The sequence below is a fragment of the Macaca nemestrina genome, chromosome 10, assembly GCF_043159975.1.
Source record: "Macaca nemestrina isolate mMacNem1 chromosome 10, mMacNem.hap1, whole genome shotgun sequence".
NCBI lineage: Eukaryota > Metazoa > Chordata > Mammalia > Primates > Cercopithecidae > Macaca > Macaca nemestrina.
The window spans coordinates 79,907,963-79,931,146 of record NC_092134.1 but is presented as its reverse complement, the minus strand read 5'-3'; the positions used below and the strand labels follow the sequence as shown (position 1 = coordinate 79,931,146).

Sequence of the window (23,184 nt, the reverse complement as noted above, 5' to 3'; positions counted from 1 at the left end):
CAGACACGGTGGCTCACACCTGTAATCCCAGCACTTTGGGAGGCCGAGGCAGGTGGATCACCTGAGGTCGAGTTCGAGACCAGCCTGACCAATATGGTGAAACCCTGTCTCCACTCAAAATAAATTAGCCAGGCATGGTGGCTGGAGCTTGTAGTCCCAGCTACTCCAGAATTGCTTGAACCTGGGAGGCAGAGGTGGCAGTGAGCCGAGATCATGCCATTGCACTCCAGCATGGGCGACACAACAAGGCTCCGTTTCAAAAAAAAAAAAAGATGTGCCAGGCGAGGTGGCTCACGCCTGTAATTCCAGCACTTTGAGAGGCTGAGGTGGGCGGATCATGAGGTCAGGAGATCGAGACCATCCTGGCTAACATGGTGAAACCCTGTCTCTACTAAAAATACAAAAAATTAGCTGGGCGTGGTGGCGGGCGCCTGTAGTCCCAGCTACTCGGGAGACTGAGGCAGAAGAATGGCGTGAACCTAAGAGGCGGAGCTTGCAGTGAGCCGAGAGCGCGCCACTGCACTCCAGCCTGGGGGACAGAGCAAGACTCCGCCTCAAACAAAACAAAACAAAACAAAACAAAGCAAAAAAACATAGATGTAAATCTTGGCTTCACCACTTTCCCAGCTTGGTAACTTCAGCTAAATGACCTAATCTGAGTGCAGTTTTCTCACATATAAATGTAGGTAATATCCAATTCATGAGAGATTTGGGAACACTGTAGCACGCCTAACACAAAATATGCACCCAGTAAATACTGCTATCCTTTAACCCCCAACTATAACAGATAATTAGGATAACTCTATATTGTTGTCAAAAACAATTTTTTTCTAGGTCTGGTTGCTCCACAAGGGCTACTCACTCATCAGTGTGGGGTCCCCAGAACATTCAGAATGGAGTTACAAAATTATAAACAGTTGAGACACTCAGGACATGCAGTTTACTGACTGACTGAACTTAGGTTGTGTGCCACTCACCTAAATAGCCTTGAGTCTTTTTCTGTAGTGCAGTGACTGGGCAGTCTTTATGAGCTAATAGTAGCTGTTTCAACTGGGCCACCTCATTGCGTAGTAATGTGACTTCATTCTGAGGAGGGAGGGAAGAAAAGAGTATCAAGAAAATTCATCCTCTATTCTTGCACCCTCAGTGGCTGTTCCCAAAGGAAGGAGAGAATAGTGCCTCGATTTTCTTCCCTGAATTGGGACAAGACTCCTCATCCAGCAAGTTTTCACAGGGTCCAGGGCCAGTATAGTCATGAATTCAATGACAGGAGTTGCTGACAGTGAAAAGTCAGGATTTATAATGGAAAAATTACTCCTATTTAAGATAAATATGATTATACTGAAATTAATAATACACATGCTCTTTGACTAAGAAGGCCTACTTCTAGGAATCTACGTAACAGAACTGTTTACTCAGGTGCATGCAATGTTCACTGCAACGTTGTTCTAGCAAAAAATTAGAGCAGTATCAATATCCATACCTTATAACATCACTACACTACAGAATATACTACTATACAGCTATTAAAAAGAATGAGGTAGATCTCCCATACCCATGGCTAGATCTCCGGGAAATACTGTTAACCTGTTTATCTTAAAAACAAGCACACAACCCTTCCAGCCCTACATAAAAACTATAAATAAAAAATATTTAGGAATATGAATCTATCTGGAAGGTACATATTAAATGTATCTACAGGAAAGAGAACGGGACTAGAAAAGGCAGATTAAAGAGAGACTTTGCTTCTATTCTATACATTTGTGTGTATATTTTATAATACAAATGTATTTATATATTGCTTTTTAAATTAAATATTTTAATCAGAAGGAAAAATAACATTCAAGAGAATGTATGGATTATAGATTATAGTTATTCTATTTGTCCTTGTAGCACTTTTTTTCTTTTATTAAGCTGCATCATCTAGGGCAAACACATTTCCCTTTGGGTTTTCATGACCCCAGTCAGATTCTACAGATGATTTAAAAGAGCACCCTGGGGTGCTTAATCTAATTCCTTCATCCAAACGCGTTTATGGATGACTCTAGCAGGAGATTTGGGGGTAGATGATGAGTGTCTTCACCAATCCCTATGAAAGAGATTTCAACTCTTACTGTTAAAGAGATTCTTCCTGGAACAACTTCTAGATCTGTCCTAATTAGAGAATTACCATCTTTTATCAAATTGTACCACTTTTTCTGATTCCATTCCACTTTCTGGATTTTCAACAATTCCAGTAAGCATCCACTCACACTCAGCTGAATGTTCTGAGAAGTGAGTTCTTCAGCCTTCTTCTCTAGGGAGGATACCCACAGCTTTCGCTTTTGGCGGCAGCGGGAGGCCGCAGCCCGGTTGCGCTCCAGAAAGCGCTGCCGTCGCTCATCTGGATCTTCATCTACTGTGCGCCTCCGTCGCCCCCCAGTACTAGGGGTGGGCTGGGCTGGTGAGACCTGGTGCCCAGGAAGGAAGAGACGTTACCTGATGAGAACATTAATCCTTTCCAAATCACACCTGATGTTAGGTAGAGTAGTAAGACCTGGTAAAAGGATGTACCAGCCTCTGGTAACCACAGCAAGTCTCATTACTATGTCCCTGAGCTTCTCTTATGTAGGAGTCCTCAATTTTGCCTCCTATTTCCTTCCAGTCTTCTCAGTCTCATACTTAGACAAACTACAGTTCATTTGGAAACTCTGATTATTTCTAAGACAGACAGACAAATGAAACTATAGTTACTTTTTGTTTCTTAATAATAGGGAATCTTGACTGGCACGGTTGGCTCACGCCTGTAATCCCAGCACTTTGGGAGGCCGAGGCAGGCAGATTACCTGAGGTCAGGAATTCAAGACCAGCCTGGCTAACATGGTGAAACCTCATCTCTACTAAAAATACAAAATTAGCCGGGCGTGGTGGCGTATGCCTGTAATCCCAGCTACTTGGGAGGCTGAGGCAGGAGAATTGCTTGAGCCCAGGAGGTGGAGGTTGCAGTGAGCTGAGATCATGCCATTGCACTCCAGCCTGGGCGACAAGAGTGAAACTCCATCTCAAAAAACAAAACAAAACAAAACAAAAGGGAATCTTATAGGCAGGGAAATCAGAATTGGGGAAGGATATTAGGGGAACTTTTAGAAGACTGTGAAATAAAAAAGTTTGAGAATCACTGATTTGGACAAGTGACATGTAAAAACAATTGCATACTATTACAGGTTTCAGAAATGGAGACAAATGTTCTCATCCATTTCATTACCAGGGACATGTGAGTTATTATGGGGAGATACAGATAACCATATTATTTTTATTTATAATCAGTTATTAATCATCCTCAAGAACAACCCCCCACTTTTGTTTACAAACAAAAAATGTTTAATCACTTACAAATTGGTGATACAGGACTGTCTTTTGTTTTTAAAGTTCAGGCTGAAGTCCCTTGTCACTAAAGCACTTTTAGATCATCCCTTTCTGTTAGTTGGAATGCACTTGGAGAAGAAAGGCCAATTTTATAACAGAAGCCAAAAAGGTTTTTTTTTTTTTTTTTTTTGAGACGGAGTCTCGCTCTGTCGCCCGGGTTGGAGTGCAGTGGCCGGACCTCGGCTCACTGCAAGCTCCGCCTCCCGGGTTCCCGCCATTCTCCTGCCTCAGCCTCCTGAGTAGCTGGGACCACAGGCGCCCGCCACCTCGCCCGGCTAGTTTTTTGTATTTTTAGTAGAGACGGGGTTTCACCGCACTAGCCAGGATGGTCTCGATCTCCTGACCTCGTGATCCGCCCGTCTCGGCCTCCCAAAGTGCTGGGATTACAGGCTTGAGCCACCGCGCCCGGCCGCCAAAAATGTTTTTAAATGTAGAAAGGTCAATCATCTGTAGAAAAAAGTTCACCCTTGAACACAGGCTTGAGCTGCAAAGGTCCACTTAAATGCAGATTTAAAAAAATAAGTTATACCGACCAGCGGGGCACGGTGGCTCATGCCTGTAATCCCAGCATTTTGGGAGGCCGAGGCAGGCGGATCACTTGAGGTCAGGAGTTCGAGACCAGCCTGACCAACATGGAGAAACCCCATCTCTACTAAAAATACAAAATTAGCCAGGTGTGGTGGCACATGCCTGTAATCCCAGCTACTCGGGAGGCTGAGGCAGGAGAATTGCTTGAACATGTGAGGCGGAGGCTGCAGTGAGCCAAGATCGAGCCATTGCACTTCAGCCTGGGTAACAAGAGTGAAACTCCTTCTCAAAAAAAAAAAAAGTTATATCAAGTGTGCCTGTTTCTCCGGCCCCCCTTCCAACTTCTCCACCTCTTCTGCCTCTGCCTTCACTAAGACAGCAAGACCAAGCCTTCCTCCTCCTCCTCCTCAAAGCGAAGATGATGAGGAGGATGATGACTTGTATGATACTCCAATTCTGCTTTAATGAATAGTAAATATATTGTCTCTTCCTTATGATTTTCTTAATATTTTCTTTTCTCTAGCATCCTTTATTGTAGGAATACAGTAGATAATACATATACAAAATGTGTGTTAAAACAACTCTACGTTATTGGGATGGCTTCTGGTCAACAGTAGACTATTAGTATAGTTTTTGGGGAGTCAAAACTTATACGTGGCCAGATGCGGTAGCTCATGACTGTAATCCCAATACTTTGGGAGGCTGAGGCGGGTGGATCACCTGAGGTCAGGAGTTCGAGACCAGCCTGGCCAACATGGCAAAACTCCGTCTCTACTAAAAATACAAAAATTAGCCAGGTGTGGTGGCAGGCGCCTGTAATCCCAGCTACTCGGGAGGCTGAGGCAGGAGAATCGCTTGAATCTGGGATGCAGAGGTTGCAGTGAGCTAAGACTGCGCCACTGCACTCCAGCCTGGGCAACAGAGCAAGATTCCATTTCAAAAAAAGTAAAAAATTAAAAAGTTACATGTGAGGTCAGGTGCAGTGGCTTATGCCTGTAATCCCAGAACTTTGGGAGGCCGAGGTTGGGAGGATCACTGGAGCCCAGCAGTTTGAGACCAGCCTGGGCAACACAGTGAGATCCATTTCTACAAATAAATAAAATTAGCTGGGCATGGTGATGCATTCCTGTCATTCCAGCTTCTTAGGAGGCTGAAGTGGGAGGATCATTTGAGCACAGAAGATTGAGGCTGCAAGTGAGCCATGACTGTCTCATCGCACTCCAGCCTGTGCAACAGAGCAAGAACCTGACTCAAAAACAAAAAAAAGATGCTGGGCATGGTGGTTCACGCCTGTAATCCCAGCACTTTGGTAGGCCAAGGCAGGTGGTCACTTCAGGCCATGAGTTCAAGACTAGCCTGGCCAACATGGTGAAATCCCACCTCTATTAAAAATATAAAAATCAGCTGAGAGTGGTTGTGCGCACCTGTAATCCCGGCTACTTGGGAGGCTGAGGCATGGCTTAGACCAGGATGGAGGCTGCAGTGAGCCAAGATCACACCACTGCACTCCAGCCACAGTGACAGGGTGAGACTCTGTCAAAAAAAAAAAAAAAAGAATCTCGTACTCTACTCTAGGCCATACTGAATTATGTTCTCTATTAATACAGATAATTAAGAAATGATTTTTTTTTTTGAGATGGAGACTTGCTGTGTCGCTCAGGCTGGAGTGCAGTGGTGCTCAGGCTGGAGTACAGTGGTGCTCACTGTAACCTCAACCTCCCAGGTTCAAGCAATTCTCCTGCCTCAGTCTCCTGAGTAGCTGGGACTACAGGCGCCTGCCACCATGCCCGGCTCATTTCTTGTATTTTTAGTAGAGACGGGGTTTCACTGTGTCAGCCAGGATGGTCTCGATCTCCTGACCTCGTGATCCACCCGCCTCAGCCTCCCAAAGTGCTGGGATTACAGGCATGAGCCACCTGCCTGGCCAATAAATAATTTTTTAAAATTCAGACTAATATTATCTCTCCCAAAATAAAAAAAATGGAGAGGAAATTTCCAACTCAATTTAATGAACTAGAGGCCTTGGGTCACTGCTTCTCTTTGTATAAGAAATTTACAATAATTCTCCTGAGAATTTCGGCTTTTTCTTTAACTGACTGGAGCATATGTAAAGATTAGTCCTTTATGGCCAGGTACAGTAGCTCATGCCTGTAATCCCAGCACTTTGGGAGGCCAAGGTGGGCGGATAGCCTGAGTTCAAGAGTTTGAGACCAGCCTGGGTGACATGGTGAAACCCCATCTCTACTAAAATACAAAAAATTGGCCAGGCGCAGTGGCTCATGCCTGTAATCTCAGCACTTTGGGAGGCCAAGGCAGGTGGATCACCTGATGTCAGGAGTTCAAGACCAGCCTGGCCAACATGGTGAAACCCCATCTTTACTGAAAATACAAAAATTGGCCGGGTGCGGTGGCTCAAGCCTGTAATCCCAGCACTTTGGGAGGCCGAGACAGGCGGATCACGAGGTCAGGAGTTCGAGACCATCCTGGCTAACACGGTGAAACCCCGTCTCTACTAAAAAATACAAAAAACTAGCCGGGCGAGGTGGCGGGTGCCTGTAGTCCCGGCTACTCGGGAGGCTGAGGCAGGAGAATGGCGTAAAAACCCGGGAGGCAGAGCTTGCAGTGAGCTGAGATCTGGCCACTGCACTCCAGCCTGGGCGACACAGCGAGACTCCGTCTCAAAAAAAAAAAAAAAAAAAAAAGAAAATACAAAAATTAGGAGGGCATGATGGCAGGTGCCTGTAATCCCAGCTACTCGGGAGGCTGAGGCAGGAAAATCACTTGAACCAGGGAGGCGGAGGTTGCTGTGAGCCAAGATCGTGACACTGCACTTCAGCCTGGGTGACAGAGCAAGACTCCATCTTAAAAAAAAAAAAAGAAAAAATAATTAGTTCTTTTTTTTTTTTTTTTTTTTTTGAGACGGAGTCTCGCTTTTTCGCCCAGGCTGAAGTGCAGTGGCCGGATCTCAGCTCACTGCAAGCTCCGCCTCCCGGGTTTACGCCATTCTCCTGCCTCAGCCTCCCGAGTAGCTGGGACTACAGGCGCCCACCACCTCGCCCGGCTAGTTTTTTGTATTTTTAGTAGAGAAGGGGTTTCACCATATTAGCCAGGATGGTCTCGATCTCCTGACCTCGTGATCCGCCCGTCTCGGCCTCCCAAAGTGCTGGGATTACAGGCTTGAGCCACCGCGCCCGGCCAAAAAATTAGTTCTTCAGGAGGACAGGGGAAAGGAAAGGTTCCTATTCTGTCATAGGCAATTCAGTAAGTCATGCAGGGAATGGAGGTGAAAGACTAGGCCAAGAGAAAGAGGGGAAGAATGACAAGGAAAGGAATCAGTGTTGATTAAAAAGGAAACTGGGGCTGAGCATGGTGGCTAGGGCCTATAATCCTGGCACTTTGGGAGGCTGAGGCAGGAGGACTGCTTGAGGAGTATGAGACCAGCCTGGGCAACATGGTGAAACTCCATCTCTTTTAAAATTATTTAAAAAAAAAAAAAAAAAAGAGGAAGCTGGAATGTTCCAAGCCAGTCCATGTTACCATGTTCAGGACTGGCTTCAGGTACAGTAGCTCATGACCAGCCTGGGCAACATAATAAGACCCTGTTTCTACTATTATTTATTTATTTATTTATTTATTTATTGAGATGGAGTTTCGCTCTTGTTGCCCAGGCTGGAGTGCAGTGGTGTGATCTGGGCTCACCGCAACCTCCACCTCCTGGGTTCAAGTGATTCTCATGTCTTGGCCTCCTGAGTAGCTGGGATTACAGGCATGTGCCACCATGCCTGGCTAATTTTTTTTGTATTTTTAGTAGAGGTAGGTTTCCCCATGTTGGTCAGGCTGGTTTAGAACTCCTGACCTCAGGTGATCCACCCACCTTGGCCTCCCAAAGTGCTGGGATTACAGGTGTGAGCCATCGCGCCTAGCCCGCTACTATTATTTATAATATATATATATATATATTTTTTTTTTCTTTTTTTTTTTTGAGACGGAGTCTTGCTCTGTAGCCCAGGCTGGAGTGCAGTGGCATGATCTTGGCTCACTGCAGCCTCCACCGCCCAGGCTCAAGTGATTCTTCTGCCTCAGCCTCCTGAGTAGCTGGGATTACAGGTGTGCGCCACCAGGCCTGGCTAATTTTTGTATTTTTTTTAGTAGAGATGGGTTTCACCTTGTTGGTCAGGCTGGTCTTGAATCCTGACCTTGTGATCCACCCACCTCAGCCTCCCAAAGTGCTGGGATTATAGGCGTGAGCCACCGTGCCTGGCCTATTTATAATAAAAATTTAAAAAACAAACAAGTAACACTAAAAAGGAAGCTATGTCATTTCCCTAAGAGAGAAGGCAGCACAACTCAGGCAAGGGGGCTACTGCTTTGCCATCTTCAGGATTGGCTTCAGTGGGGTTACAGGAGGGTAGGCAGGCTTAGCTTCCAACAGAAAAACTCAAATGAAAGCTTTTGTTGTTGGCCAAGCTTTACCGTAGCATATGGCCATGAAATGTTTGGACATGTGGCAGTAACTGATGAAGCAGGTGGTGACATCAGGAAAAGAGGGGCCAGGCAAAGGGTATAATTCTAGAAACCAATCTCAGGTGCTGTCACCTGTCCAGTGCAGATGATATGAAAACTGAGGACTATTCAGTTTCCAAAGAATCTTGTTAAAACTGAGACCTCCTTGAGAAGAGAAATGGGTAACTAAATGGGACCCCCTCTGCCTTTTTTAGGATTTTAGTTTCTCTGTGATAAAAAGGGATTTAATTGGTAATGAGGTGTTTTTTGGTGTGTGTCTCGTTTTTGTTGTTGTTGTTGTTGTCGTTAGTTTGTTTCTTTCCAGACAAAGTCTCACTCTATCGCCTAGGCTGGAGCATAGTGGAGCGATCTCAGCTCACTGCAACCTCCACCTCCTAGGTTCAAGCGATTCTCCTGCCTCAGCCTCCTGAGTAGCTGGGACTACAGGCACGCATCACCATGCCCAGCTAATTTTTTGTATATCTAGTAGAGACAGGGTTTTGCATGTTGGCCAGGCTGGTCTCGATCTCCTGACCTCAGGAGATCCACCTGCCTCAGCCTCCCAAAGTGCTGGGATTACAGGTGTGAGCCACTTCACCTGGCCTATTTTTTATTGAGGTATCTTAGTACTATAACATCACATTTCATTAATAAATTGTTATGGTTTTTGTTGTAAAATCTTATCAGGTAAGTTACTACTTTTTAAGACTTAATAGGCCGGGTGCGGTGGCTCAAGCCTGTAATCCCAGCACTTTGGGAGGCCGAGACGGGCGGATCATGAGGTCAGGAGATCGAGACCATCCTGGCTAACACAGTGAAACCCCGTCTCTACTAAAAAATACAAAAAAACTAGCCGGGCGAGGTGGCGGGCGCCTGTAGTCCCAGCTACTCGGGAGGCTGAGGCAGGAGAATGGCGTAAACCCGGGAGGCGGAGCTTGTAGTGAGCCAAGATCTGGCCACTGCACTCCAGCCTGGGCGACAGAGCGAGACTCCGTCTCAAAAAAAAAAAAAAAAAAAAAAAAGACTTAATAGATGGGAAAGAGACTAGGGGAGCCTCTTTTGTTTAGTGTGTGGCTTGAAGTAAGTCTGTGTCATATTTTAGAGGATTCTGCAGATACACTAAACCATGACTCACATATGGAAAAAATGGGGCTGGGCATGGTGGCTCACACCTGGAATCCCAGCACTCTGGGAGGCTGAGGCAGGTGGATCACCTCAGGTCAGGAGTTCGAGATCGGCCTGGCCAACATGGTGAAACCCCGACTCCACTAAAAATACAAAAAATTAGCCGGGCATGGTGGTGGGTGCTTATAATCCCGGCTACTCAGGAGGCTGAGGCAGGAGAATCGCTTGAACCTGGGAGCCAGAGGTTGCAGTGAACTGAGATTGCGCCACTGCACTCCAGCCTAAGCAACAAGAGCAAAAGCCTGTCTCAAAAAAAAAAAAAAAAAAAAAAAAAAAGCGGCTGGGTGCAGTGGCTCACTCCTGAAATCCCAGCACTTTGGGAGGCCAAGGCGGGCGGATCACGAGGTCAGGAGATCGAGACAATCCTGGCTAACACGGTGAAACTCCGCTCTACTAAAAATACAAAAAAGAATTAGCCAGACGTCATGGCAGGCACCTGTAGTCCTAGCTACTCGGGAGGCTGAGGCAGGGGAATGGCGTGAACCCGGGAGGTGGGAGGTGGAGCTTGCAGTGAGCCGAGATCGTGCCACTGCACTCCAGCCTGGGAGACAGAGCCAGTCTCCGTCTCAAAAAAATAAAAAAAAGCGAGGCTGCTGCCGCAACAGTTCTGCATTACTCAGTCTGTTTGTATGAAAGTCTAACACAAGGGTGAATAAAGAACGGTGTGTTTGCCGGGCGCGGTGGCTCAAGCCTGTAATCCCAGCACTTTGGGAGGCCGAGACGGGAGGATCACGAGGTCAGGAGATCGAGACCATCCTGGCTAACACGATGAAACCCCGTCTCTACTAAAAAATACAAAAAAATAGCCGGGCGAGGTGGCAGGCGCCTATAGTCCCAGCTACTCGGGAGGCTGAGGCAGGAGAATGGCGTAAACCCGGGAGGTGGAGCTTGCAGTGAGCTGATATTCGGCCACTGCACTCCAGCCTGGGCTACAGAGCGAGACTCCGTCTCAAAAAAAAAAAAAAAAAAAAAGAATGGTGTGTTTTTGCTATTAAATGATGGTCTCAGTTAAAATAAAAATAAATAAATAATAAAAAGAATGGTACGTTTTGCTGTAGTCAAACTGCCATCAAGAACCAAAGTAAGCAGGAAGAAACCCAGAAAGCTGAAGTCCATTCTTCTCTAATTTTCTGCTCCCTGAAAAACAGATATGACATAAAGATACGTCATAAAGATATGACATAAAGAGTAAGAGCCACTGACCTGTGGCTGGGCAGGGGATGGGGCATCAGGGTGCTGGATGAGGATCTGGCTCTGCTCTGGGCGGGCTGTCACCATGGTGCTGGCAGTACCCACCACCATTCCACAACCACCATTGATTGAGGAGACTTGGTGAGTTAGGGTGGCTTTCAGTCTCTGCAGGCAAAGATAAGAAAAAACGCTTGTTACAGATGAGATTCTATCAAGGATGAGAAGAGTGGCCTTAGATTTTATTACTGACCTTATAGATAGCCAAAATTCCCACTCTAGTTCTCCCTTAACAGAGGAATTAAGAGAAAATGACAGGCAGAGAAAATGTGCACCTGGATCCCTAAAATGCCTACTCTGTTCCCTGGCTATCATCCTGGGCACAGTTGGGGGCTGGGGGTTGTTAAAACAATAGCGTCCAGATGAAAGCTCTCCTCTGGAGCCTGGCCAAATGCTGGTTACGCAGCTATTCACCTCTTGGCCAGCTCCCCTGCCCACTCACCCACCCTCCATCTGTCACCCCTAAAACTAAAACGGCAAGTGTTCCATTCCAAACAATCTGTGCTGCCTCTTTTCACTGCCATGGTCTATGTACCAGGCTCTAAAGGTGAGGAGAGGAGATGGGAGCTATGAATCAGAGTCTTTTCTTTTCCAGACCCCACAGCAGGGAGTCCTTAGCTTTGCAAGTCCCAGAAGGTTCCTTTGCTTGGCTCACTTGAAAGACCTAGGCTGATATCACTCACTTCTTTCAGAAAGGCCAACATTGCCCCAGGCTGAGATGTACTCACCATCTTGGCTTCTGATGGTATAGGGTGGCCAGAGGGAGAAATGGAGCCACTGCTGTTAACTGGTGGGCCAGGGATACCAGGAATGTTGGGCACCATGGACACAGGTCTGGCCAGCTGGATCGAGAGAAGGGGAAAAAAAAAAACAGAAGGGAACATAATACTATCAGTGGGGCAACAGTTTCCCTAAAATGAAGTGCTTTTGAGGTTGGCACATCAGGGCCTGTTGTGTGCAATGTGCCCATAGGGCATGCAGGGACAGCCTGGGAAATACCTTTCTCCATGGAGCACCACAGAGTAGGGAATTTAATCCTTCAGTGTTGGGACAATTTCTGTGGGAAGGGTTGGGGCTGTTATCTTGAGGAAAATGTTGGACAATTTGGGAGGTGCTACGTGCCAAGTGAAAGCAACTAATCAGTGGGCTGGCAAGATCAATTCCTAGACTAGGAGCCAATTGTCCAGATGAGTCTTTATCTAGTGTTCCATAGTGCTGGATTGGCAGAGGTTAGCGAAGAGTTTAGGCAGGCTGCCATGCTCAACTAATATAGATCAGAGCCCACATTTCCCTGGGGCTTGTGTGTGTTTTATGATCATTCAGGTGGAAGGGAAGGATTACCATGTTGGTAGGGTTGGCTGCCCCAACTACAGAGCTCACCGATATAACAGACGGCATCTGTACTGGAGGCCCTGGCAGCACAGGCATGGTCTGTCCATTAGCAAGATGCATGACAAGAGGGAGGGAGCCAGTGGGAGACCTAGAGGAGACATGAAGTGAAATGCTCATAACATAGACCTTTTGTCCATGGATCTACCTCCTATAATTACAGAAGATTTTCCAGTCTTCTCTAGTTAGCGAAGGTATAAGGCAGCATGGTAAAAATCTTGACACCCTCATGTGGGAAGGCAGGGAATCCTATTCAACTTACCTTATAGATGGAGAAAAATGGCAACATCTTTATACTTTGCAAATTAAGCAAACTCAAATAGTAGAAAGCTAATCCTATTAAAGGGTTTAGAACAATTAAACATCCCTACCACTGGCTAGCCTTGGGAAAGGGGGAGTTGGATCAAAGTCGTCATTTTGCAAAACTGATTAGGTCACATGATGGCCAAATCTGAATGTTTCTCTTGTTCCTTTCCATGGCTTGCTCTACCCTGCCTCAAAAAGAAGCTGTCTCTTTTTATTTTTCCTAGTGGGTCCAGAGAACAATAAGCTCTAAGAATCTGAATCCTGACAACAGCCTCTTAACCCATGGGTACCGTGCCAGGAGTGAAAACAAACAGACAAATAAAATTAGAGATGGCAAAGACCAAGAACCCTAACTGGAACTGAGGAGACTTAATGGGTTTCAGCGTTTCATTCAGCAGTACCCCAACAGACTTCTATAGGGTGTGGTTTCTATACCATAATGAACTTTTAATGTTTTAAGAGCTCCTCTTTTTAGATTAAAGAACTATTACCCTTAAATTAAGAAAGTATTACCCCCAAATAAATATTTTGCTTGTCTATTAAAAAGGTAAAGAAGATTCTGTTTACGGGGAAAAATTTTATTTTGAGAGATAATCTCAGTGACTTATTTTCCTTGAGTACTGAAAAACTGTCTCAGTTTTATCAAATAGTTTCATGTAATGGAAAGAAATGCAGCCTTCACTATTTCTCCCTGCTCTCTGTACTTACCCCATTTGCCTGTTGGATGGTGGAGCCTGTGTGATGACAGAGGTTGGGGAGGGAAGGGTTGGATGAAGTGGATCATAGCCCAAGTGGAGAGGCAGGGAGCCAGGACGTACAATGGTGGGTGTGGGGGTAGATATCAGAACAGGCTTTGGGGCAACCTCCTGGAGAGAAGAAAACAACAGATCACAAAATGCTTTAAGGTGTGCTTATAGGGAAATATATAGATGGTAACATCTAGTACAAATTTATTGGAAAGAGCATTAGAGCCACTCATTAAATCATGACCTGATTCCATCAGGATCAGGGACCCATAACTCACTCATCCATTCAGGACGAATGGTGTATTAAGATCTCTTGGCCATCTCCCCCTTCAGAGACAATGGCTACATAAATAAGATGACAGTTGGAATATCACTTGAAATCTTTGAAGCAGCACTGTAGTACCATATAAATTCTAGAGACTGTTACAATTTTTCACAATCTAGATATTCTCATTCCAAACTCGATGCCAAGTGTCCTCTGAACTTCAATGGGAAAAGGCAGGTATACTGGTGACGAGGCAACCCAATATCTCCAATACACCTCTTAAAAAAGGGCTATAGAAGTTTGGATAATGATCATACTGTAATAAAACAAACTGCTCTCATTGTTAACTTCTTTAACCTTTTTTTTTTTTTTTTTTTTTTTTTTTGAGATAGAGTCTCACTCTGTCGCCCAAGCTGGAGTGCAGTGGCACGATCTTGGCTCACTGCAACCTCCGCCTCCCGGGTTCAAGTGATTCTCCTGCCTCAGCCTCCCGAGTAGCTGGGATTATAAGCACCCACCACTACGCCCAGCTAATTTTTGCATTTTCAGTAGAGATGGGGTTTCACCATCTTGGCCAGGCTGGTCTTAAACTCCTGGCCTTGTGATTCACCTGCCTCGGCCTACCAAAGTGCTGGGATTACAGGCGTGAGCCACCATGCCCAGCCTCACTGTTAACTTCTTAAGATCTCAGACTGCCAGTGGTCATAAGGGCCTTGAGAGCATCTCCAGACAGTCTCTAGGACTTTGTTGCTGATGAAAAAGGGAGGAGAGAGGCGGAGGAGGTTGCAGTGAGCTGAGATGGTGCCATTGCATTCCAGCCTGGCGACAGAGAGAGATTCCGTCTCAAAAACAAAAAAAAAAAAATAAAAGAAAAGGGGAGGAGATGGGATGGTTGTAATGTTTATGAGAAGACAGATTTGTGAAGTTATCAAGCCAAATTTGGAGGGAAGTAACATGAGGTATAGACGCTCTATCCATAGTGGATGTTAAAATTAATAGCCACTGGCAGAGCAGCAGAGATTGAAAGGAGGAGGAAGCATGAGGGGGCTTCTGAGGTTCTAATAAAATATTTTTGATCTAGGTGCTGGTTATACAGGCTATTGACTTTGTGAAAATTCAGTAAGTTATATAATTACAATTTATATACTTTTCTGTACATGTACTATATTTCTTTTTTTTTTTTGAGACAGAGTCTGGCTCTGTCGCCCATTCTGGAGTGCAGTGGCGCGATCTCGGCTCACTGCAAGCTCCGCCTCCCGGGTTCACGCCATTCTCCTGCCTCAGCCTCCCGAGTAGCTGGGACTACAGGCGCCCGCCACATGTTTTGTATTTTGTAGTAGAGACGGGGTTTCACCGTGTTAGCCAGGATGGTCTCGATCTCCTGACCTCGTGATCCACCCGCCTCGGCCTCCCAAAGTGCTGGGATTACAGGCGTGAGCCACCGCGCCCGGCCCACTATATTTCAATAAATGTATTAGAAATAGTACTTCATGAAAGTACTTCCTTTAAAAAGAATAATAAGACTCCTAGTAGATACTTTCTTTAAATCACTTCCCTCTAGGATGACATTTTTTTCTAAACTGTTTGATGTCATTTATGAATTATGTGAATTTTTCTTTCTCACTTATTAATTGAAGTATAACATACAGTGATGTGCATTAAAGTCATAACAACAAAATGACTTTTAGGCTGGGTGCGGTGCTCATATCTGTAATCCCAGCACTTTGGGAGGCTGAAGCAAGAGAATTGCTTGAGTCTGGGAGGCAGACATTGCAGTGAGCTGAGATTGCACCATTGCATTCCAGCCTGGGCATCAGAGTGAGACTATGTCTCAAAAGAAAAAACAAAACAAAACAAGATGACTTATTACAGATGTAAAATCAGGATACAGACCATTTCCAGCACCCCATAAAGTTCTATGTCCCTTTCCAATCCACATCATTCCTTCACAGGAGGTAAACTCTATCCTGAGTTCTATCATCGTCAAACAGTTTTGCCTCTTCTTGAATTATACAGTATGTAATTTTGTGTATGACTGTTTTTGTTGTTGTTGGATATGTTTGTGGGATTCACTCACATTGCTGTGTAATTGTCAGTTTACTTTTTTTTTTTTTTTGAGACAGACTCTCGCTCTGTCACTCAGGCTGGAGTGCAATGGCACAATCTTGGCTCACTGAAACCTCGGCCTCCTGGGTTTAAGCAATTCTCCTATCTCAGCCTCCCGAGTAGCTGGGATTACAGGCACACGCCACCACACCTAGCTAATTTTTGTATTTTTGGTAGAGACGGGGTTTCACCATGTTGGCCAGGCTGGTCTCGAACTCCTGGCCTCAAGTGATTCCACCGCCTTGGCCTCCCAAAGTGCTGGGATTACAGGCATGAGCCACCGTGCCCAGCTGATTTTTGGCTATTAAGAATATAATTGCTCGCCAGGACACGGTGGCTCACTCCTATAACCCCAGCACTTTGGGAGGCCGAGGCGGGCAGATCACCCGAGGTCAGGAGTTCAAGACAAACGTGGTGAAACCCCATCTCTACTAAAAGTACAAAATTAGCTGGGCGTGGTGGCATGCACCTGTAGTCCCAGCTACTTGGGAGGCTAAGGCAGGAGAATCGTTCAAACCCAGGAGGCAGAGGTTGCAGTGAGCCAAGATCAGGCCATTGCACTCCAGCCTGGGCGACAGAGCAAGACTCTGTCTCAAAAAAAAAAAATAAATAAATAAATAAAATAAAATAAAAAAGAATACAATTGCTATGAACATTCTAACATACTTCTTTTGGTAGACATATGCACTAATTTCTTTTCTATATAGACTTATAAATGGAATTGCTGGGAAAAAGAATAGGTATAATTTACAGAAATCTTCTAAATATCATTCCTTTAAATACAATCAGTCCTCCTATAACACGTACTTTTTTTTTTCTTGAGACAGTCTCATTCTGTTGCCCAGGCTGGGGTGCAGTGGAGCAATCACAGCTCACTGCAGCCTTGACTTCCAGTGCTTAAGTGATCCTCCCACCTCATCCTCTTAAGTAGCTGGAACTACAGGCATGTTCCACCACGCCCAGGTAATTTACGGATTTTAAGTGGAGATGGGGTTTCTTTCTCCATGTTGCCCAGGCTGGTCTTGAATTTCTGAGCTCAAGTGATTCTACCATCTTGGTGTCCTGAGTAGTTAGGACACACTATTTATATAATTAATGAATCAAAGCTTTATCAATTAACATTTGAGATGACCCTTGGTACAGAATTTACCTTCTCCTTCAGTGGTGGGGAACAGGGACTAGAGGAAGGGCTATCAGGTGGGGATGAGTCTACCTCCACGGGCTCTTCTTCTTTGATTTTGATGTCTGGTGTGGAAGGTAGAGACATGTCAAGGGGCCCAGCAGCAGCCTGTTGTGAAAGAAAAATGAACAGAGTTTAACCCTGTGATTCCTTTCAGGTTGAATCTATACCTTCCCATTTCCAAGATAAGGGAATATGCTTCTAAGAAGTTCAGCTCTTGTTCAAAGCACTGAACTGCAGGTCAAATAAATGTGGGCCCCTTATGTTTGTTTTGTTTTGTTTTTTGAGGCGTAGTTTCGATCTTTTTTTTTTTTTTGAGATGGAGTTTTGCTCTTGTTGTCCAGGCTGGAGTGCAATGGCACAATCTCAGCTCACCACAACCTCCACCTCCTGGGTTCAAGCGATTCTCCTGCCTCAGCCTCCCCAGCAGCTGGGATTACAGCCATGCCACCACGCCCGGCTAATTTTGTATTTTTAGTAGAGGTGGGGTTTTTCCATGATGGTCAGGCTGGTCTCGAACTCCCAACCTCAAGTGATCCGCCCGCCTCGGCCTCCCAAAGTGCTGGGATTACAGGCGTGAGCCACCACGCCTGGCCTGTAGTTTCGATCTTGTTGCCCAGGCTAGAGTGCAATGGGCATGATCTTAGCTCACTGCAACCTCCACCTCCCGAGTTCAAGCGATTCTCCCACCTCAGCCTCCCGAGTAGCTGGGATTACAGGTGTGAGCTACCACGCCTGGCCAAGAAATGTGGGCTCCTTATGTTTTATGTACAATTCTGGCCAAATCATTTTGTTGGTAATTCTCAGGGCTTCTGTTTCCCCAACTATAAGATGAAGATAATACCTGCTTCACCAATGGTAAGCAAATATTTATAAAGACCTGAAAAAAAAGATGTCATTTAAATCCATGCAAATATTATAATATTTTTCAGGAAATAAAAATGATTCCTGAATCTGCTGGCCACTGGAGAGCTGTGAACACTTTCTCTGCCAACAAGGATGACTAGATTACCCAATTATCAAAGGCAAACAAAGACAAACTGGCTATTCGAGTACTACAAACCAGATAGGAAAGGTATTTTCTGGGAAACTCACCATGCTTGATGGTGATCTCATCCCAAAATCTGCTACTGGATGTATCAGGCAGATAAGGGTTTTGGGGTAACAAAGAAAAGAAAGGCTGATCATCTGATTGGTGAAATAAATGAGTCTTAGGAGCAAGACTGGAGAAAACCAGGAAGGAAAGAGAGCACTTTCCTGGCAGTGATGCAATCACCTCACAGAACTGTGGAGCTGTAAATGGCCTTGTAGGGAACAATAAACCATCTGAGATAATGGCCTTGACACTGTACCAAGACAGGAGCATTGGCATTGCAGTTCAGTTTCATAACAAAGTAGATCCTTTGTTCTATCTATTCCATATCCCAGGCTTCTTGGTGAAGCAACTGCTTGTTTCAAGATCTTCCCTTGCCACCTTAACCCTCAGAAACCTTCTTGATAGCTAGCTGAGTAAATTAAAGACAATGTGGTATCTACTACATTAGAGATGGTAGTAGTGGTTCTTTTTCCCCAGTCTGAGGAGGGTGAGCAACAGCAAAGGTGGCTTCATTTCTGCCTCATTTTTTCTACATTGCTAAGATGTCAGGTCCAATTTAGCTAATTCTGAGATCTCTTAAGTCAGAGATTAGTGGGAAGGAGAAGGCTCTAAGTAAATACAAACATAGATTTGAAATCCTCTAGGGCATCTCCTAGCAAAGCTGTGGTTCAGGAAAGTTCTGCTTCTGGAGGCTCTTCCACTAAGCCTGTACTTCTCATTAAGGGGAAGTAAAGACCACTCCTGTACAGGCAGGAGGAAACACCAAGGAATGCCCAGTGAGGAAAGGGCTGACTAACTATGAACTAGTCTCCCAGAAGTGTCAACTGAGCTAAAATGGCAATGAAAAAGACTTGAAGCTTTTTATGGGATGCTAATTTTCTTGAATTTGCCTACAATAAATTGGGTATAAAATCCCTCATAGGCCAAGCGTGGTGGCTCATGCCTGTAATCTCAACACTTTGGGAGGTCAAGGTGGGAGGATCACCTGAGGCCAGAAATTCTAGATCAGCCTGGGCAACATAGCAAAACCCTCTTGCCAGGTGTGGTGGCTCATACCTGTAATCTTAGCACTTTGGGAATTCGAGGTGCGAGGATAGCTTGAGCCCAGGAGTTTGAGACCAGCCTGGGCAACATAGTGAGACCCTGTTTCTATGAAATAAATTAGTCAGGCATGGTGGTATGTGCCTGTAGTCCCACCTACTTGGGAGGCTGAGGTGAGAGAACTGCTTAAGCTCAAGAGGTGGAGGCTGCACTGAGCCATGATTCTACCACTGCACTCTAGCCTAGGAGACGGAGCAAGATCCTGTCAATGAATGAATGAAAAAGAATGATGAGAAGACTGTGGCTACTTCTGCCATTTGAAAGTAGAACTACAAGACCAGGTATGGTGGCTCACGCTTGTGATCTCAGCACCTTAGGAAGCTGAGACTGGTGGATCTCTTGAGCCCTGGAGTTCAAGACCAGTGTGGGCAACAATGCAAAACCTTGTCTCTAAAAATAAATACAAAAATTAGCTGGGTGTGGTGGTGCCTGTAGTCCCAGTTACTCCAGGAACTGAGGTGGGAGGATCATTTGAGCCTGGGAGTTTGAGGTTGCAAGCACCACTGCACTCTAACCTGGGCAACAGAGTGAGGCTCTGTCTCAGAAAAAAAAAAGAGAAAAAAGAGGCCAGGCGCAGTGGCTCATGCTTGTAATCCCAGCACTTTGGGAGGCTGAGGTGGGTGGATCATGAGGTCAAGAGTTCAAGACCAGCCAGGCCAACATGGTGAAACCCTGTCTCTACTAAAAATACAAAAATTAGCCAGGTATGGTGGCACGGACCTGTAGTCCCAGCTACTTAGGAGGCTGAGGCAGGATAATCACTTGAACTCAGGAGGCGGAGGTTGCAGTGAGCCATCACGATTGCGCCATTGCACTCCCCCTGGATGACAGAGGCAGACTCCGTCTCAAAAAGAAGAAAAAAAGAAAGAAAAAGTAGAACTACAAATATATGCTACTGAGTTTCCCCGCTGAATTAATTTATTTAAAGACACGGTCTGGGCCAGGCGCGGTGGCTCATGCCTGTAATCCCAGCACTTTAGGAGGCTGAGGTGGACAGATTGCTTGAGCTCAGGAGTTGGAGACCAGCCTGGGCAATATGGCAAAATCCCAACTCTACTAAAAATACAAAAAAATTAGCCAGGCGTAGTGGCATGCATCTGTAATCCCAGGTACTTGGGAGGCTGAGGCAGGAGAATCGCTTGAACCTGTGAGGTGGAAGTTGCAGAGCCGAGACTGCGCCACTGCACTCCAGCTGGGGTAACAGAGGGAGACTCTGTTTCAAAAAATAAAAAAATAAAATAAAATAAAATAAAATAAAGACAGGGTGTTGTTTCACTGCCTAGGCTGGAGTGCAGTGGTTCAATCATGGCTAACTGCAGCCTTGACCTCCCTAGGCTCAGCCTCCCAAGTAGCCGGGATCATAGGTATGTGCTACCACACTCAGCTGGTTTTTAAATTTTTTGTAGAGATAGGTCTCACCATGCTGCCCAGGCTGGTGTCGAACTCTTGAGTTCCAGCAATCCTCCTGTTGTGGCCTCCCTAAGCACTGGGATCACAGGTATGAACCACCATGCCTCGTGCAGCCCACTTTCTGTTAGTTTGAGGGAGACAGCATAAAAAGAAACTCATAGAAATCCATGGAACTTGGAAATAACTCCAGTGATAAAGACACTATCTTGCTTTCTTACCACTTAAACTGGATGGAAAAGTCATGTGTAACTATCTAGATTTACCTGTTATGCCCTCTTAGAAGGAAAGAGCTCCCGGGGAACTTCTTCTTAAATACAGGGAAAAATAAAAGCGGTTCCAGCTATTCTATATTCTGATAGGATCCCATGCCTCACTATACCATGCAATTGTGAGGTTAATGTGTTTATATATATGTTTTGGGATAGAGATATTGGAATCTTTTATGATTCCAGAAAATCAGGAACACAGACTTGATTTTAAAAATAGTGATCGCCGGGCGCGGTGGCTCACGCCTGTAATCCCAGCACTTTGGGAGGCCGAGGCGGGCGGATCACGAGGTCAGGAGATCGAGACCATCCTGGCTAACACGGTGAAACCCCGTCTCTACTGAAAATACAAAAAATTAGCTGGGCGTGGTGGCAGGCGCCTGTAGTCCCAGCTACTCGGGAGTCTGAGGCAGGAGAATGGTGTGAACCCAGGAGGTGGAGCTTGCAGTAAGCCGAGATCGCGCCACTGCACTCCAGCCTGGGCGACAGAGCAAGACTCCGTCTCAAAAAAATAAAATAAAATAGTGACCAATAACCTAGAATTCTAATTCTAAAGTAAAATTTGATCTTTGCATTTTTCTTTTTCCTCCAAGCCCCTTATTCCATGGGAACTATCTCCCTTCAACTCTGCTTCTTCGAGTATTTCCTCTGGTCTTCCAAACTAAGGGATTCTCTAGGGATCTGGACTATATAAAGGCTAAAATCAGAGAATCATAGTGCCTCAGGATTAGAAGGGATTCCAGCATTTTAATCCCCTCTACAATATCTCTACTAAGTGGCCTACATATAATTGAACATGTTTTGTGAGAGCTTCCACCTAGTGGTCCTACTTCTACCTTTGGGCCACATGGAATAAATGTAATCCCTCTTTTAATGAATATTCTTGAAGACTGCAATTTGTTCACACTGAATCTCTTTTCCAACCAAAATTTCCTCAATTTCTTTCTTTCTTTGTTTTTGAGACAAAGTCTCACTCTGTCGCCCAGGCTGGAGTGCAGTGGCACGATCTCGACTCACTGCAACCTCCGCCTCCTGGGTTCAAGCAATTCTCCTGTCTCAGCCCCCTGAGTAGCTGTGATTACAGGCGTGTGCCACCATGCCTGGATAAATTTTGTATTTTTAGTAGAGACGGGGTTTCACCATGTTGGTCAGGCTGGTCTTGAACTTCTGACCTTGTGATCCGCTTGCCTTAGTCTCCCAAAGTGCTGGGATTACAGCCATGAGCCACTGCGCTGGCCCATTTGTTTTTTTAAGAGATAGGGTCTCCAGACCAGGCGCAGTGGCTCACACCTGTAATCCCAGCCCTTTGGGAGGCCAAGGTGGGCAGATCATGAGGTCAGGAGATTGAGACCATCCTGGCTAATACGGTGAAACCCCATCTCTACTAAAAATACAAAAAAATTATCTGGGTGTGGTGGTGGGTTCCCACAGTCCCAGCTACTCGAGAGGCTGAGGCAGGAGAATGGCGTGAACCTGGGAGGTGGACCTTGCGGTGAGCTGAGATCGTGCCACTGCACTCCAGCCTGGGCAACAAAGCAAGACTCTGTCTCAAAAAAAAAAAAAAAAAAAAAAAATTTACACACACACACACACACACACACACACACACACACACACACATAGGGTCTCACTCTGTCACCCAGGCTGGAGCACAGTAGTGCAATCATAGCTCACCGCAGCCTTGATCTCCTGGGTTCAAGCAGTCTTCCTGCTTCAGTCTCCCAAGTAGCTAGGACTACAGGCATGCACCACCATGCCTGATGAATCTTTAAAACTGTTTTTGTAAACATGGAGGTCCTGCTATTGCCAAGGCTGGTCTTGAACTCCTGAAACTCTGGCCTCCCAAAGTGCTGGGATTACAGGCATGAGCCAATGTACTTGGCCACTCGATTTCTTTAAAAGTTCCTGAAGTGACATAGTTTCTAGTTCTTTCACCGTCCTGGTTGATCTCCTTTGAAAGACAGTGAGAACATCCTTATCTTTAATACTTTGAATAATAGTAGAAAGCTACTTAAACGCAAAAACCACATATACTGAAACAAAGAAGAGTGGAAATTTGATAAATGTTTATTTTGACTTGCTGATTCAAAAAAACAGTGCAGCTGAGAAGTCTGATCAGCTCAGGAAAGAGTGGGATTTGGCAACGAATATGTTATCTAACAAAATCTGAGTAATTTATCACCTTTTAACATCTTCAACATATTTATAATATAAATATTTTTTAAAAAACAGATTATTAAACTAATACTCCCCTGGAAGAACAAGAGGACTAATTTTCGGTGACAACAGACTTGTGCTGATCCATCATCTGGAACTCCTAAAGACCTGAATGGCTGACTGGGATTAGTGACTACTATCTGGTTTTACTCTACTAAGCCCATGATTTTGTGTTTTAACCAATTAAGAACATTATCCAAAGCACAATGAAAATAGCCTAGGTCTGAATACCA

At 45.3% G+C, this 23,184-nt stretch overlaps 1 protein-coding gene and 1 long non-coding RNA gene across 8 annotated transcripts in view; one reads left to right on the top strand and one right to left on the bottom strand.

Moving 5' to 3' along the window:
- Window positions 1–23,184, bottom strand: part of LOC105474264 (cyclic AMP-dependent transcription factor ATF-7) — a 128,694-nt gene that overhangs the window by 14,596 nt on the left and 90,914 nt on the right. For 4 of the 6 annotated variants that reach the window (XR_011609139.1, XM_011728763.3, XM_011728764.3 and 1 more), the window contains exons 5-11: window positions 16,832–16,969; window positions 13,273–13,430; window positions 12,250–12,349; window positions 11,598–11,711; window positions 10,825–10,977; window positions 2,253–2,450; window positions 978–1,086 (exon numbers count right to left, since the gene is read on the bottom strand). Coding sequence is in view for 5 of the 6 variants with exons in the window: in XM_011728763.3 (XP_011727065.1) it covers window positions 978–1,086; window positions 2,253–2,450; window positions 10,825–10,977; window positions 11,598–11,711; window positions 12,250–12,349; window positions 13,273–13,430; window positions 16,832–16,969 (970 nt within the window). In the remaining variant the exon portion in view is untranslated. Of the gene's footprint in view, window positions 1–977; window positions 1,087–2,252; window positions 2,451–10,824; window positions 10,978–11,597; window positions 11,712–12,249; window positions 12,350–13,272; window positions 13,431–16,831; window positions 16,970–20,477; window positions 22,009–23,184 lie in introns of those variants that run through there. The other 2 variants (XM_071071649.1, XM_011728766.3) reach the window with 2 other exon arrangements.
- On the top strand, window positions 10,833–23,104 carry LOC105474263 (uncharacterized). Of its 2 annotated transcripts, XR_011609142.1 has the most exons (4): window positions 10,844–10,953; window positions 16,509–16,644; window positions 17,794–17,936; window positions 22,967–23,104. It is a non-coding gene; the product is annotated as an uncharacterized lncRNA (long non-coding RNA). The 2 variants fall into 2 exon arrangements; XR_982734.3 differs by lacking the exon at window positions 16,509–16,644 and having other exon boundaries at window positions 10,833–10,953.